The 18,355-nt window shown below is 38.9% G+C and overlaps 1 protein-coding gene across 3 annotated transcripts in view; it reads right to left on the reverse strand.

Moving 5' to 3' along the window:
* Nucleotides 1-413: 413 nt before the first annotated feature.
* Nucleotides 414-18,355, reverse strand: part of TRPS1 (transcriptional repressor GATA binding 1) — a 504,317-nt gene continuing 486,375 nt past the window's right edge. For 2 of the 3 annotated variants that reach the window (XM_029591916.1, XM_029591915.1), the window contains exon 6: nucleotides 414-6,034. In XM_029591916.1, coding sequence (XP_029447776.1) covers nucleotides 4,973-6,034 — 1,062 coding nt within the window. In that variant the 3' untranslated portion in view covers nucleotides 414-4,972. The remainder of the gene's footprint in view (nucleotides 6,035-18,355) is intronic. The other variant, XM_029591917.1, reaches the window with a different exon arrangement.

Here is an 18,355-nt window from a genome sequence, read left to right on the forward strand (position 1 = left end):
TGGGGGATGCCTGTTAGGCGCAGGAAGGATGCAGTGTCGCTCAGAAAGATGATACCCTGGGAAGGGAACGAGAGAGCAGAGAAACATTTGGTTACTAGAGAGGGCTGGAGATTACAGTGGCTACTAAAAAGGGGGCGAGCGGCTGGGCAGAGTGAGGAGAAAGAGAAGGAAAAATATGGGAGTGGCTGAGAGGAATGGGGTAAGCATTCCTACATGTATTTCACTTAGCTCCTGCAAAACTCATAAGTCAACAATTCTAAGGTTAAGGTACCTACCTGCAAAAGTTGCTTTTAAAATCCAAGCAAGAGTATTGTACAAAAAAGGAAAATTAGAACAGTTCTAAAGTGCCTTCTTAAAACATATTTTTGAGGACAGATACACACATTGTTTACACAATACCAAATATTTACTGATAACTGGTGGTAAAACTTTATTATTCAAGTTTAGAAGTAACAGACATCTTTGCTGCCTGAATATTTTTTTTTCATGAAATACACCGTTTGTGAGTAGAAAATGAACATGCACTAAGAAATCCCATCTCCCCTACCCCTCTGCAAAAAAACAAAACAAAACAAAACAAAAACAAACCTTCCATGTATTATAAAGACAGAATGGCCAACATAGGAGCGTTAAACCAGGACAAGAAATTCAGATTCATTCTGAATTAAGGACATTTTCTGCTGGTGTGTATAGGTGCAAGTACAGTTTGCATTGGCATTTAAAATACTAAAAATGAACCATACACTGACATATTAAGATGTTGCATCTCTCCTAGTAAATTTTAAACAATATTTAGTTAGTAGCAATGTGCAAGGGTACAGTGTTACTGAATTGTTTTACCAGTGAAGTAGTTTATCTTTTCACTAATCAGTGGTGTCATTCACAGAAGAGATTCATTTTATTCATTAGCGGTATAAAAAGTAATTTTATCATTAACGGGAGATGTATGCAAGGCAAAAGAGTGAACAGAACTTACTAGCATGACTTCTAGTACCGTGTTTTAGTGAGGCAGATGGGCCTCATGGCCAGGACAGGTGGTGGAAGGAGGAAGGAAAGGTCTGAGGGACAGACCTCATGGTTTGAACCATATGGAGAGCTGCAGGGGAAGAAAGTGAAAGAGAGGTCCCTTTGGCTTAACCATAAACAGGAGTTCTGTGGCTTCTTGCTTTTTTGCCAACTAGCTGACTAGTTCACCTGCCCTTTACTGTTTGTACCGACTGTTGCGTCTTGCTGTAACAACTTTGTAAAAAAGGGATGGAATACCTGAGTGGGGTTGACTTGCAGGGTAGTGTCAGCCCTAAGGTGACTGGCTATGATTGGATAGAGTCATATACACTATAGAATCCTTGCTGGGGTTTGGACCAGTAGGCCTGGGACATATTCTGGGGCATAGCAGATGGCCTACTAGGGAAAACTGGTGAGTTTATCAAGTTGTATCAGCCTGTGCATTTACTGTCAATAAAGCTGTGAACTTCGATTCTCACATGGTATCGTGTTTATTTTTTGGGTTGAGATTATGAAATATATTATAAAGGTGAGATGTTTAGGGAGAAGCTCAAATTGTTCAGGCGGTCCATGCTATTAATATTCCAATATTAATGATGTTGGAAACGTATCTTACAGTACACTTACCAGTTTACAGAAAACATGGGGCTTTTCTTATTTTTCATTAGAAAATACATTGTCCTCTCTTTTTCCAAATAACCCTTGGTTAATCTTTGGTTCAACTGGAAAACACACTGTGCAACTGACCACTAAGGAGATAATTTTCAAAAGAATGTATGTGCATAGTTGTTGCCTATATGACAGAAATTTACAGATGTAAAACCCTTTAAACATTTAGTGAAATTTCAAAGGAGTTGTGTGTGCAGAGTAGACATTTTCAAAAGCCCAGTTATATGTATTACATGTATAAAGCCCATTTATGAACATATAACCAGGTTTTTACACACATAAATCCCTTTGAAAATAACCACCTAACAATGTAAACTGGCAGTTTCAGTTCTAGTCTGTGGAGAAACACAGCTAACAATTAGAGCTTTGAACCAGAATGAATCACCTCATTCAGAAAGCCATGGGCTCTAATCCTAAATCTGCTGTGCCAGTTTAAAAAGAACGAACTGTAATTGGTTAACAATCACAGCAGCACAAGTATTTAGGATAAAAATTCTTCAAAATACCAATTGTGGGGCTATTTTGCTAAATTGTATGTGTCTTGAGACATAATAGCACTATGATTAATAAAACTTTTTACTGCTATTGTCAGGCTATTCATGCAACAGGTGCCTTTTTTTTTTTTTAACTAATTTCTCAGATTACCATATTTTGTTCTTTGCATCCCAAAAGATTCTGTAAGGCACCAACATGGTTTAAAAAAAAATGGAGTACCAAACCCTAACTACAGCAAAGTATTCGGATTCTTTCATAAACTAAAACTTGGTTTCCTCTCGGAATTTTCAAGGTATACATATTTAATCTTTTGGAGTTATTTAACTGAACCATAATTGATTCTGTGCAAGCATATAATCATTAAAATAATATTCTTCCTCAAAAAAAATGCTCACATCAGAATAGTGTCAGGACTACACTCATTCTTTTCACTGTTACTTTGGCAATGAATCCAGGCTCAGTTTCTAAAACTGATCTTTTCACCTACCAGAAATGGCTTGGAATGAGAAGTCCTCAATTAGAAACTTTAAATTCTGTAGAACATCTTAATATGTCATGTAGAGAACAATGGGGAATGGATCTTTTCCAATACCAGGTAGAACATTTACCATTGACACAGAAAACAAAAGATTTAGCCCTGATTTTATTTTTTTTTCCAGATAATTTTAAACGTAAAACTGATGAAAGGAAGAGAAATGCGTTTAACTTCATTCACTGAGACATTCAGAAACCCAACGAGCTGCGCTTGCTTGAGAAATGGAGATCCTGCACTGTGAAACACAAAACAAAAACAAAACAAAAAAAAAGGAAAAAAATCCCAAAAGAACAAAAAAATAAAGCAACTGCGTAATATTGTAAAATGGAGTGCAATGCTATTACAGTATGCAATACAAATATTAGTGCTGCAGCCACACAGCACTTCTTAAAATAATTTCTGAAGTGCTTTAGCTGAAACATAGACAAAGCAATACAAAGAGGATATATGTTTATCATTTTAAGCATAACAATGTGAGTTAAGAGCTTAAGAATACAAAAGTACTTGGAATGAATAGTGCTACCCTTTTTTTTCCTAAGTAGGCATAAAAATATTTTCATTTCCTTCTCGCTTTCTATACCGTTATATGAACAAATTCATTCATTTCATGTTACCGTTTACAACTTTAATGCACACACACAAAAAAGATACCTACCGCAATAGAAATAGTTGCTTCATTACCTTGTTTGCTACATTTGCAAATGTAAACAGCGAGGCAGAGTCCAAATGGACCCTAATGCATGATGGAATATCTTTGTTGCATACATACACTGTAGAAAATAATTATTCAATATCAGGCACCATTATTTGAAATGCAATACATTAATATTTACTAGAAAAATAAGGTTTTTTTCTATTTGTTCTCCCAACTTCTTTAATGAAATAAGTTAATCTGACAGCACATCTAGCAGCTTGTAATATCTTCTACATCCCCCTCCCTGGAAAAATAGTTTATTGATAGGAACAACATAATGAAAACTATTGACGTTAAGATCTACTAACATAGTATAGGTGGAGGCTCATCTAACAGCACCGTTAACCAATTATTAAATACTTATTTAGCCCTATTTCCCTGAGCAGTCATGCTGAGGAGATTTTCCCTTCATTGAAACTGTACAAAGCTTTTGCATATTAAATGAGTTATGAGAATATAGCTCTAAGACGACTCATCTATTTGGCCGAAGCTGATAGAAATCCACAGATGGATTAGATTGGTAAAAATACCAACCATTAGTCTATGGCAAAATAACATTATGTCTTCATCTGACCATACTACTATTATCCAGAATGTACTATGTACTATAATATATCCTGGAGAAAATATCTCTGCAGGCTACGTTCACTTAGTGACTTCAATACTCTACACATTATAACTGAACAGACAGCAGATCCTTAGGCTATTAATAAGCTGCTTAAGATGTAGTAACAAAACAAACCAGCACATCTGGAAAAGAAAAATGTCTATGCTTCCGAGGGGATACTGTTGCCAAGGGAAGTTTAAAGGCAACAATTCCTCCTAATTAAATACTCAATGGTTTAGACACATCTGGGGAATTAACTGATATTTATATTTCATTTGTTTTTATTTTTTAGATCTATAATTAAGAATGAATTGTATTCAGGTAAACTAAACTTTGTGAGTCTGAAATTTACTCAGAGAGGCAAACACTTTGAAAGGTTCTATGTTTTATAAATTCAGCTTCTTCAAGGTTAAATGAAATGCTTTAACCTTTTAATATTATATGTTTAAGAGATACTGGTAAAGAATGATTGCATGCTAGCATGCCAGAAAGCCAGAAATCATATTTTAAAGCTCATTTTTTCTTTATGAGCTATTCATTTTTGAAGAATTTCCAGAGTAACTTTAAACCTTGGAACACCTAACGTTCTTTCATCATTTCCCTTCATTTATATCTTTCACTATGTCCAAATATGCTTACCAAACATATACACAATCATGTAAGTATTGATTGCCTGATAATTCTGTCACAAATTCTTATTCTTGCACATCTATAAACTGCATACAGATATTGCAACCTGAGTTTACCAGGTTTTAAATATTTATCCTATTTAATTTCACTGGCCATAATCCATTTCATTTGTTCTTTGTGTGATAACCTAAGCATATAAAAGTGTTACGAAAAGGGATTTCATATTGGATAAGGCATGCTATACGAAGTGCTTTACAGGCCTTAATAAGATATTACAAGCTACTGAATTTCCATCAAGAAAACCTATTTCTATTTAATTGTGCTAAGTGCTAAAGTTTTACTCTTTAGATTTTCCATCCTTTTCAGCTTGTGCAATGTTCCTGTGTAGGCCCCTCTGGATGTGAGTTGTGAAGTCGTACTTGTCCGTGCAAAAATGCTGGCATATGCTGCACTGGAAAGGTCCACTGTCACCATGGCAACTCATATGCAAAGCATACATCACTTCATCCAGAAAAACAATGCCACAGTGCACACATTTTGTTGAAAGTTCATCTTGAGTACTTCTATCAACTCTCTCTGGTTTTACTACATTCAACGGACCTTCATCCTTTGCATTTGGTGGTACCTTAGTCTTCTCCTTGGAGGCACCATTTGTAGTTGGCCCAGGTCTGGAATGCTTAATTGCCAAATCTAGTGGAATGTCATTATCCGATCCAACAGCTGAAAAATGAGGAGGCAGATTAAAAGTGGGGTAAGGCACATAATTTTGACAAGGATTTGGAAGGCCAGGCACATGACTCAAGTAGTGTGGATTCCCAGGAACTGACAGCTTATATTTACTCCAGAATCTCAGCCAATCAGCTTCATTCTGGAAGTCATTATGTACAAATGGAAGTCTAAAAAGTGGGTATTGATACTTTTCAATAGGGCTTCCTGGTGGTGAATAGTTAGGGTGTTTTGTAGGTCTCATGTATTTTTCTATTGGGCTACCTCTCTCTGAGCTTCCTTTCCCATCAGATACAGATGAACAATTACCTGGATCTCCACTGCTTTCCTGAGGGCTTTTTATCTGAATGTGCAAAGGTTGCATCCTTTTGTGAATATCCAAAGTTTGGTTGACCAATATTGGCTGCTGAGAAGAATGGCTTTTAGTCAATGAAGCCTGGGCCTCATATTTACTTAGGCTAGATTGCTGAACTTCTCTCTGAAGACCTTCAGCTGAATGATCCTCTGACCTTCTCTCTAATGGACTTCCATTGACTTGTTCCTCACTGCTGCCCCTGTGCTGTTTGTTTAGCTGCTCAGTCTGTAGTGCCTCTGGGTTAAGACGCTTCCTTGTTCGTCTTCTAATGATCTGCTCACCATTGTTCTGTTTAATGATGTTCAAAGGCCTGGGAGTCTACAGGGAGTACATAAAAATAAATAAAAGAAAACCATTAAAACTAGCTCAGCAACAATTTTCATGCATATGTTAGTTATATATGAGTTAAGAGGCACTTTGAGCCATCATAAAAGAGATTCAGGAAATACCACTATTATAATGGCTAGCCCAGTAGCTCAGAAGCAGAGCTGCAGGCTGCTATGCAGAGGGTTCCTTTGTTTGATTTTCATATCAGATTTTCTGCACCCTAGGTTGGGCTGTGAATCAAGAGCTCCTTGTGCTAGAATCTCAGCACTGGCTCTGCCTGAGTCTGAAAAAGGAGAGAATAGGAGGCTAAAAACCCTAAAACTAAAACATATAAAGGCAGTTTGAATGTATTACATGGATATTCTGAAATCACAGACTAATCAAAATTCAACAAATATATTAGGAAGATATTTGTTTTACTTTAATCTTTCAATTTGCTGCTCTGCATCATATATTGAATTTTACACTGAAAATCTTAACACTAGACATCAGCAGGCAAAAGTTTTCATGTCATTTCAAGATAAAATTATTCTTCTGCTGTGTATAAACACCCTGCACTTAAGCAAATATTAGGAAAAATACTAAATATATTTTAGAAAGATAAATAATTCTTAGCAGTGTCGCAAGACCACCACAGGCAAGATGAAAGGGAGGAGATTCAATAACTTACTGATTAAGAATGGTCTATAAATGTTAATACAATGGTATAAATTACTTCACATTTTGACATGACAAAAACTGTTTTTCAGTTCCAGTAAGTATGGTCATTATTGAAATGAATTTCAAAAAAATATGGTACTGGAAATACCATAATGTATGTTTTCAATATCTTAAACATTTTGGGCCAAATTTTGAAAAGCAATTGTGTACATAAAACTCTGTCTAAGGCACATAAATAAGCTTTTGAAAACTGCCCAATGGGGTGTGTGGGTAAAAATATACATGCAACTCACACACACGTTTTGATACGAAGCACTCTGGAGGGGCGGAGCTGGGGTGGGAAAATCATTTATGCATGCACTTTTGATTTTCAGAGCTCACATTTACATCCGCTCTGGAGGAGGTGGAAATGTGTGCACTTATGTGTGGCCGGGTTTCCGAGCACAGCACTAATTTTCAAAGCAGACTTATATATGCAAGTCTGCTTTGAAAAAGTGGGATAAAGTTTCCGAGAACTTTCTATTTGCAGACTTTAGGCATTCCTCGCTGTTATAAAACTGTTCTCCCTGTGTGTGCTGGATACAATAAATAGTACAATATATCTTTCATACTCATGCTGGAGCAGGACATAGATCCCTATAGCACGCTCATTTTTCAGTTATTTTTCACTTACTGCTCAGAAGTGTTTCTTTTATAATTTTAGTAGTGGATCGAGAACAGTGTTGGAAATTTCAATAGGCACAAGACTAAAGGAACAACTTTCTACAACACTGAATGCCATCAATAGGAACTGATTCCTAACAGGATATCTAAGCTGCCTATGTTATTTCTGAGATGTAACAAAACAGTACATAAATTTACATATTTAAGACTAAAAATTTCTAAACAGCACTACACATGTTGTAAAATAAATATATTTTGCTTATTACAGTACTGTATTTCTATTTATACCTTTCATCCCAACAAAAAAGCAGAGCCACAGTGTTCACTGCTTAGTTTACATCTACAAATGAAGTTTTGGTTTTCTAGTTATAAGTATAAAACAGGAGACATACAAGCACTGATTTAGTGTTATAGTTTAGTCATGAAAACAATGATCCCAGATGAAGGGAAGAGTGCTGGGAAGAGTGCTAGTGGCTCATAGCCCCTGAAAGCAGTCTAGCTGCGAAGGGGTGCAATATAAAGCGGTAAATATTTTACTATGCATATGACATTTTATACAAAGTTTAGTATAAACAAAAAAGAAAACTCAAATAAATGCTGTAATAAATTCAATAATGAAAATCCTCAATGAAGTGCTAATGAATAAGCCTATTTTATGGACAATAATAATTTGTGTTCATGTTCATCTTAAGTGGAGCCTGAGTTAGAAAGGATTACTCCTAGAATCAAAGCAAGAAAGAAAAACATTGATAAACCAAGACCCTAGAATATGAGGCTTTAAATTCAACGGAAATACTATTAGGTGTGTATACAATGCATCTTGATATCATGGCGAGCTTTGGAAAGACAATCTGCATAACACTAGACTCTGGGAGAGGCTGTCCAAGGGGCTCCGAGCTGGCATTTAGAACTTCAAATATCTACCTACATCTATGTACTTATCCTCTATATTGTATTTCTATCTAGAATTAACAGAAAGCTTTACGTAATACGTGGAAGGAGACTTGCCAAACTATTAAAATAGAAATCTGAGAAAAAGGTTGCTTTTTTTTCCTTGTAACCTTTATTGATTTTAACCATGAGGCAAGTAATAAATGAAGACTCACCAACTAGTTATGTTCTTAGCATGTTGCTTGTGAGACAACTGTGCTAATCGGTTACCAGGATCTTATTTACAACAAATTATAAAACTGAAAACAGACATAACGTGTACAGCAAGAGGTTATGCCCTTTAAAATATCACAAATAATAACCTTTCAAAAAGTATGTGGGGGCATTTTTTCAGCATAATAGGATACACGCAAGTTCATGTTATATTGACATAAAGTCAATGGTTTCACTGCTGAACATACTGGACCTTTAATTGCTTATTTATTTCAGATACTGCAAGAATATTGGAATAAAATACCAAATGTGCTCCTCAAAAAATGTGAGATGGTACATATTCTACATTTCATACAGGGATAACCTTTAGCTTGCGGTCATGAAGGACAAGATGTATCAGTTCAGAGTCAACCGCCCATCCTGTAGTACCCAAAAATTCAGATACCTTTTCAGGTAAATCAGTGCAATTGGATAGTTTTACATCATAATGGAGAAGGTTAAGGAAGTGCTATTTTTCCCAATGCATGTGCACAAATAAGAATTCCAATTTTCCTATATGAAGCAGGTGCCTAGTCCTATATGAGTAACTTTTAATGTTATTTAATTCCAAATGTATATTTTGTATTTTTCAAGTACTCTCAAAACGGATTACATAAAACATTCAAAAATTAAAAAAACAAAACAAAACAAAAAACCATACAAGAACATAAATACTCCCTAAGCAATTCAATCCTGTTAAACTGGAAAATACTCCACCTGCCCTAATCACCAACCCTCACCATTGCTGCTCCCTCTGAAAACCTTTCCCACCCCAAATCGCCAGCTGCATTCCCAAGACCAGCCAATCATACGCTCTAGTTGTTCTGCACCATTTGACTTAAAAACAAAACAAAACATACATCTGAAGCCTTTTCAAAATAGCCCATAGTTTTCCATTTCTCTCAATTTCCAAGGAAGCTGATTCCATGACATAGGCACAAGGCTTATAAAGAAGTGCAATCTCATTCTTACTCTACAAACTTCTTTCATCAAGTTGACACAAAGGACTTAAACTCTTTCCATCTCCTTAGCACAATGCTCAGGTTGGAAGATACCAATCCCACATTCTGTGACAGATCGAGTGGGGAGGCCCTCACCCTTCACAGCCTTAAATGTTAACAATCTGGAAGTCCTCCAATAGTCAGTGGACAATGGCCAAAAGTGGAGTGGCCCTCCAGCAGCACCTGAAATGGTGCATTCAATTCTAGGACTGTTATTAAGTTAATATCATTTACTTAGTAGTATATGCAGACTGACAAAGCCAAGAAATAAACTCCTCATTATTTGAGACTGAAGTTATTAATCTAACTCTTTCTTTGTAGAGGGGAAATGCCTTTATAATGTATGACATAGTTTGTGCTCCTCCTCCAGTGCACAGTGGTAGAGGGACACAAACAGTGGGTTGGCACTGAGGCCCCAGCAGTTAAGATTGGCTGCATAGTAGCCTTTGCTATCATGAACCTGTTAAGAAGGGGACCATTCTTTTTGCCTTATTGGGTCAGACCATCAAGCCCAGTATCCTGTTTCTAACAGTGGCCAATCCAGGTCACAAGTTCCTGGTAGGATTCCAAAAGGCCCCATGCTGCTTATCCTAAGGACAAGCAGTGGATTTCCCCAATTTTATGGACTTTTCTTCCAGGAATTTGTCTAAACCTTTTTTCATCCCAGCTACATTAGCATCTTTCACCACATCCTCTGGCAACAAATTCCAGAGTTTAATTATGCATTGAGTAAAAATGTCTTAAATATAACTTCATTGAATGTTCCCTAGTCTTTGTACTTTATGAAAGAATAAACAACCAATTCAAGTTTACCCGTTCCATTCCACTCATTACTTTATAGACCTCTATCATATCTCCCCCTCAGCCATCTCTTCTCCAAACTGAAGAATTATTCCATCCCCTTTATCATTTTGGTTGCCTTTCTCTGTACTTTTTCTAATTCTGCACAGCCACACTATGGAGTGATAAAGAGGCCCTATGCTATTCTCTGTTTTATTTTCATGTTAATTCTCATGTTAATTTAAAGCCTGTAAGTTGAGTGGGGTTTGACACAAAGGATTTATCTGCAATTTTCCATGGCTCCTGTTCTTTGATCCAAAGGGTATCCTATGGATCAGCACTTGGATTGGACCTCCTGGAGAAATGAATGTTCTTACTAGTAGACTCTATTCTAACAGAACTTTGAAAAGAGATTGTTCAAAATCCCAGTCCTCCTGTAACTGACAGCCCCAACACTGAAGAGATCTCTGAGCTGCTTTCTTTCAGGTAACAATTGCGAGAGAGCGGGCAAGTGCCCACTCTCTCAGCGCGCGCACAGGCCACTCTCATGTGTGCGCGATTCAGAAAAAGAAATTATTCAAATTAGGGCCCACAGTAAAAAGAGGGGCTAGGGACACTAGCGCGTCCCTAGCGCCTCTTTTTGGACAGGAGCAGCGGCTGTCAGTGAGTTTGACAGAGGACGGTCAATTTTGCCGGCGTCTGTTCTCAAACCCGCTGACAGCCACAGGTTCGGAAACCGGACACGGGCAAAATTGAGCATCCGGTTTTCATCCCGCGAGCCACGGGCCAATTTTAATTTTTTTTTTTAGATTTTTGATTATTTTTTACTTTTGGGACCTCAGACTTAATATCGCCATGATATTAAGTCGGAGGTCCCAAAAAGCACCGGGGAAATTCTGCCGGCAGAATTTAACGCCTACCTTTGGGTAGGCGCTAATTTCTGAAAGTAAAATGTGTGGCTTGGCTGCACATTTTGCTTACTGAATTGTGTGGGAATAACTAATAGAGCCATCAACATGCATTCGCATGTTGTGGGCGCTATTAGTTTCGGGCGCTATTACCCCTTACTGCATGTTTTCGGGCGCTATTACCCCTTACTGAATACAGCGCACTGTACTGTATCGGCCTGTTTAAAAATAAGGTCATCACAACCTGATCTTCTATTACCTTTTAAAGCCCTGTTTAAAATTTCAATTCCATGGGAAACATTGTGCAGCATGCTTGTATTATTCTAGAGTTATTAAAAGGTTATTTAGAATTAGAGGGAGAGCAAAATATTTTACTTTCTTTGCTGAACTTTCAGAGATTCCTCTGCAAACATTCATCATTCTTTTCTCAACTAACTTCCTTATTCTGTCATTGTCAATTACCCCTCTGCTGACTTTAGCCTATTCTCATCCAAAGCCCTAAGAATGTGAATAAAAGCAAGTATGATTACTTAAGTAACAGACACTCAGTTCTGTTACCATTAAGCCCTGGGCTTTCAGTGTCAGTTAGTTAGTACAGGATGGAGAGTGGGGAGGATCCATTCATACAAAACCCCTCCTTCTGTGGGGTCTGGAATGGCCCTCGCCTGGGTAGGATATATAACCGCGCCCCTGCTACAGCTCGGGAGGCTGTCCTTTGAGTTTGGAAAAGAGTTCAGAGGTAGAGAGGAGCCAAGGAAGCCCTGTTTAGTAGCTCTGACCAGGGTCGGGAGGGGTCTTTCTTTTCCAGTCCATACACTGGCTGGTCTGGATTTTCCCCTCTGGGTACATTTTTTGGAATTTAACCTTTTAAGTGTCAGGAGGCTTCCTGGAGCCTGTTCAGCTCCTGGGCCCAGGTAACAGGGAACTCTGGGTCTGGGCAGGTTAGAGAAGACCTGCCCACCAAACCCTCAATGAGGAAGAGGGTGTCAGTGACCTGCTCTAAGGGTACACTCCGGTGGTATCTTCAGTTTTCGAAAAGACTGAGTTCAAAATCCAGGAAGCGGTTTTGACTGCCATGTCTTCCTGACTGAAGCACAAAGAGTCCTGCTTCACAGATCCCTCTGATTAGAAATCACAACCGACAAAAGGAAAGAGCTGAATCAGAAAGGCAAGGCAAGGCTTAACTTCCTTGGAGCCATCCATCCGGTGGCACCTACGAACTCTGGGTCGAGAGAGAGCTTATCTCTCTGTGCAGAGACAGTAACCTGGTATTTTAGCCAGTTGGGAGGGGTGACCTGGCCATCAAAGAGACACCCTGCACCACCTGGGGACATCTACTTTCTCCAAAACCCTGGAGGGTAGTATGTTCCCCTGGCACTGGCAACAGACATTCCTGCACAGATTGAGGAGAATTCTGTTAAGAGCTAATTCAGTGGTGCTGTGGAACGGTATTGTGCCATTATACAACCATTTGCAGCAGTAAAGGTTTATTTGGACACTAACCCAGTGGGCTCCATTGACTTATTTGGCACTGCCAGTACAGACAAGGATCATTAATTATCACCTCACCCGAGGAATGTAAGAGGAGTGTTAGTCACCCTGCACTGGGACCCGAGAGGATTCTTTTCTTCCCCCAATCAAAAGAAACTACACACTGGGAAGGAAGGGAGGTTGGAGAACTAGTCAGGGTCCCTGCTCCAAAGAGTTACAAAGTAGTTTATGGCCTCACTGTGGGAGCACAGAGGAGAGGATCACCTTGCTGGTGGCTGAAAATAATTAGTAAGTACTGCTTGGGAAATTTTTAAAACTTAAAAGTACTGGGGAGAAGTAAACCTATTGGGGCATATTATTTAGTGTTGTTTGTGTGTCTGAATTGAATAGCTAGTTAGAAGGCAAGCAAAAACCAGGAGTTCTGTGTGTTTCGTATTAAATAGATAGACAGAAAGGCAGGCCAAAAACACAAGTGTGTGTGTGTGTTTATATTTCCCAATCCTCCCACCCACCCCTAGCTTTATCCTTTAATTATAGGCAGGTAACACTTTCACACTAAAAAAAAAAAAATAAAAAATATAAAAAATTAAAAAATGAATCAGCCTTTTAACAGATTCAGAAATTCCCCACATCTTAATCATTCTCTTGTAGGTCACTGCCAGATATATAGTGAATACATTAATACATTTAAAGAACCCTAATTGTATGCAGCTCTACTCCCATAGCAACCAAAAACTTAACTAGGAAAGGAACAAATTTAAGATGGGCAGCTGTCCAGCAGCAAGATAGGGGCCTCCCAGGTTTCTGCATAGTGTGTCACATGTATGATTTTTTTACCCGCCGGTGAGAAATTGTACATGTACATCTGATGCAAGGGGCTCCTGTCTCTCAGAGAACGAGCCCCATCTCTGCAGGCTAGAGTGGCAGAGCTGAAGGGGATGAGGCAGACAGGTATATAGATGAGATCTTCAAGGACATCATAGCTAAGTCCCAACTCCAGTCTGGCAGCCCTGGTGCTGCCTTGGAGGAGGAAGGTCTCATGCTCAGAGAGCATCAACCTGGTGCAGCAGGAAATGATCCTGTAGCAAGGACTTGCTCTCCAGGTGGTGTAGTGTTCTGTCGCTCTGAGGATGTATCTCCTAGGGCTACTGCCCAGGACAGAAGGGTTAGGTCGACCATCATGAATTCGATTATTAGGAATGTAGACAGCTGGGTGGCTAGTGGGCATGAGGATCGCCTGATAACATGCTTACCTGGTGGGAAGGTGGCAGACCTCATGCGTCATCTAGACAGGATTTTAGAAAGTGCTACATGTGGGAACCAACGTCATAGGAAAATGTGTGTGTGTGTGTGTGTGTGTGTGTGTGGGGGGGGTCTGGAAGCCAAATTTTGGCTATTAGGTAGAAAGCTAAAGTCCAGATCCTCCAGGGTAGTGTTTTCTGAAATGCTCCCTGTTCCATGCGCAGGTCCCCAGAGGCAGGCAGAGCTCCGGAGTCTCAATGCGTGGATGAGACGATGGTGCAAGGAAGAGGGATTCAGTTTTGTAAGGAACTGGGGAACCTTTTGGGGAAGGGGGAGTCTCTTCCAAAGGGATGGACTCCATCTTAACCAGGGTGAAACCAGGATGCTGGCCTAACCTTTCAAAAGGAGGTAGAGCATATTTTAAACTAAATCAAAGGGGAAAGCCGACAGTCGCTCAACAGTACATGGTTCGGAGGGCGGTATCTTCGAAGGATACTAATGAAATATTAGACAGGTTCTAATAATAAAAAAAAGTACTCCAAATGCCTATAATTAAAAACTCACCTGAGTTAAAAGATTCCAATTTATCCCTGTCAACTGAAAAGCAGAATGTTAATACAAACAAAAAACACACTTTGAAATGTTTGTATGCTAATGCCAGAAGCATAAGAACTAATAGGATCATTCATCAAAATGTGTTATGGCGTGAACGGCGAGAGACAGAGAGAGACCCTCTGGGGAGGCTTTCACAGTATTCAACTATTTATATCACTATAGGAAGGCAGCTAATAGCTTGAGGTGAGGTGATGGTTTAGGGGCCAGTATTAGATGCAGAATGAAGATTTGAAGTCATTTGGAGAGAGGAAAGTCTCAAAAAGATGAGATTTCTACTATGTTCTCTTTCCTTAGCTTTATAGTACCCTATTATAAAGTCCATCAAGCTAGGGCGAGAGAACATAGTAGAAATCTCATCTTTCTGAGACACTCCAAATTTATTTATTTATTTATTTTTATATACAGACATTTGATCTGGGATGTCACATCGGTTTACAATCAGGTACTGTAAATTTTCACCGAGGTGACCTGTGCTGTTCGTACATCTCACTCTGCATCTAAAACTAGCCCCTAAACCCTAAACCAACACCTCACCTCAAGCTATTAGGTGGGAAGGCCACAATGATATAAATAGTTGACTATTATAAACTCCTTATAAAGAGGCTGTCTCTCTCCCCATAGTAATAGCTACCTGGGCACTTCGCAAGCTGCGAAATAGAAGTATAGCATGGTGCGAAAATTTTACTGCACCCTCCGATCAATTACCTATATTAGCGAATGCTGCGGTAATTCTAAAATTACCATAAACACGCCCCTTTTTCTTACTGCAAGTGTTATCCATGCATCCATGAGATATTATAGCATTTTGATGAATCTAGGGGTAAGATGGGAGAATTAGAGCGTATAGCAGTGATGTAAACGCGAACGGCGGTATATAAAATCCTTTAAATAAATAAATGTTGACAGACTTATTTGGCATCTCAGAGACATGGTGGAAAGAGGATAACCAATGGGATAGTGCTATACCAGGGTACAAATTATAACGCAATGACAGAAAGGAGCATCTTGGTGGCAGAGTGGTGCTTTATGTCCAGAATGGTATAGAGTCCAACAGGATAAAGATCTTGCATGATACTAAATGCACAATCAAATCTTTTTGGTAGAAATCCCTTGTGTGTTGGGGAAGAGTATAGTGATAGGAGTATACTACTGTCCACCTGGCCAAGATGGTGAGACAGACAGTGAAATGCTAAGAGAAATTAGGGAAACTAACCAAATTGGTAGTGCAGTAATAATGGGAGATTTCAATTACCTTAATATTGACTGGGTAAGTGAAACATCAGGACATGCTAGAGAGATACATTTCCTGGATGGGATAAATGACAGTTTTATGGAGCAATTGGATCAGGAACAGAAGAGAAAGGGAGCAATTTTAGATCTAATTCTCAGTGGAGTGCAGGATATGGTGAGAGAGGTAATGGTGGTGGGGGCCACTTGGCAATAGTGATCATAATATGATCAAATCTGAATTAATGATGGGAATGGGGACAGTAAGTAAATCCACAGCTGTAGCACTAAACTTTCAAAAGGGAAACTGATAAAATGAGAAAAATATTTTTTAAAAAATTGAAAGGTGCAGCTACAAAGGTAAAAAGTATGGAACAGGCGTGGACACTGTTAAAAAAAATACCATCCTAGAAGCACAGTCCATATGATTCCTCGCATTAAGAAAGGTGGAAGGAAAGTCAAGCCAGCATGGCAAAAAATTGAGGTGAAAAAGGCTATTTTAGCCAAAAGATCTTCATTCAAAAATTGGAAGAAGGATCCATCAGAAGAAAAGAGAATTAAGCATAAGTGCCTTGCGCGTGCCGACCCGGGATTTTAATGGATACCCGCGACAACGCGAGTATCTATTGAAATCCCGCGTACTCTTGTTCGCGCCTGGTGCGAACAAGAGTACGAAACTATAGAATTGTACGCACCCAATTCTATAGTTTTCTTTTTCAAAACCAAAAACTGTTTCCTGCGCACCGGAGTGACCCTTGAAACGTCTGGAAAAACATAAATTTTTTAAGCACAGAATAATAGTTCCCTATTTTTTTTTTTTTTTTTTTTTAGAGATTTTTCAAATATGATTTCTTTATCCTTTTCTAAGGAAAAAGATACAAAAAGAGTGGCTCTTTTGATGATATCAATAGATTCTTCCAAAAAAAGAAGACACTCCTGGGGATTATAGGTCTCCCTGATTCCCAGGAGTGTCTTTTAATTGGAGAGGAAAATAATAGATCTTAGAAATAATTGGAATCTCATTATCTTTATATGCTAAATTTTCCTTAAGATATTTTACTAACATCTCATAAGGAGACAAAAGTCTTGTATAAGGAAAATTTACAAACCGCAAATTTTTAACTTTTAGACAATTCTCCAAATTCTCTCTCTCATTATGTAACAATATATTATCAGAAATACAATTAGATTCAACACTTTGAGCATTCTGGATATTCAATGATAAACTATTAACCTTAGATTCCAATTCAATTAATTTTTTCCCCTGATCTTTAATCATAGATCTATTTCTACCTACCATAGCTGAAAAGGATGAATTCATTTATGTTACATTGGAATCAAGTTTCAGCAGCATTCTCCACAAGTCACCTAGGGTAACATTGGCAGCATCTACAGCAGCCGCCTGTATGCCACCTATGTTTACAGAGGGGCTTCCATTTACTCCCTGTTGATGGAGAATCAGGGGTTGTGAAGCTGCTAAACTTACATATGACTCACATACATTTCCAAAACTCGCATTTGCTGCTTCATTTTCAATGGAATTGCCCTCCTCTGTAAGTCCTGGGGGCTGTGTAGGTGTTGGTCCTGCACCAGGACTTAAAGAGACATCTAACATGTCTCTAACACAGTCCTCTCTTGGTGGGTTGAGCCTATTTAGATGAGCGTCCATCGGACCGAGTCTTAAAGTAGCTGGAGAGGAGGTGATGATCTTGGCCTTTCTCTTGCGCCCCATAAATCCCAAAACAATTCAATATAAAAGTACGGCAGTCAGATGGCAGTCAGAAGGCAGTCAAAGCCAGTCTAAGCCACGCCCGTGCTCCTTTGGCGTGTGCGGCTTAGGCATCGCGCCAGCTGCGTCAATGCACCACTTCACCCGGGGTTTTAAAGCCCCAGTCCAGCTGATAGTCTCTCTGTGGGAGCCCTAGCTGCAGCAGCTGATTTCAACCAGGGCTTACCGCAATTGCTTGGAGGGCTCCGACTGAGCTTCCCTCTCTCTCCCTTCAAGGCCCCATGAAATTTCATTTTTGAGTTCCTTCAGAACCCTGGGGGTATATACCGTACGGTCCAGGTGATTTTTCTACAGTTCAATTTATCAATCAGGCCTACCACATCTTCTAGGTTTACCGTGATTTGGTTCAGTCCATCTGAATCATTACCCATGAAAACTTTCTCCAGAATGGGTATCTCCCCAACATTCTCTTCAGTAAACACCGAAGCAAAGAAATCATTGAATCTTTCTGCGATGGCCTTATCTTCTCTAAGTGCCCCTTTAACCCCTTGATCATCTAACGGTCCAACTTACTCCCTCGCAGGCTTTCTGCTTTGCATATATTTCAAAAAGTTTTTACTGAGAGGTTTTGCCTCTACGGCCAACTTCTTTTCAAATTCTCTCTTAGCAATGTCTTACATTTAACTTGCCAACGCTTATGCTTTATCCTATTTTCTTCTGTTGGATCCTTCTTCCAATTTTTGAATGAAGATCTTTTGGCTAAAATAGCCTCTTTCACATCACCTTTTAACCATGCCAGTAATCATTTTGCCTTCCTTCCACCTTTCTTAATGTGTGGAATACATCTGGACTA

Source organism: Rhinatrema bivittatum, chromosome 2, assembly GCF_901001135.1.
Source record: "Rhinatrema bivittatum chromosome 2, aRhiBiv1.1, whole genome shotgun sequence".
Taxonomy (NCBI): domain Eukaryota; kingdom Metazoa; phylum Chordata; class Amphibia; order Gymnophiona; family Rhinatrematidae; genus Rhinatrema; species Rhinatrema bivittatum.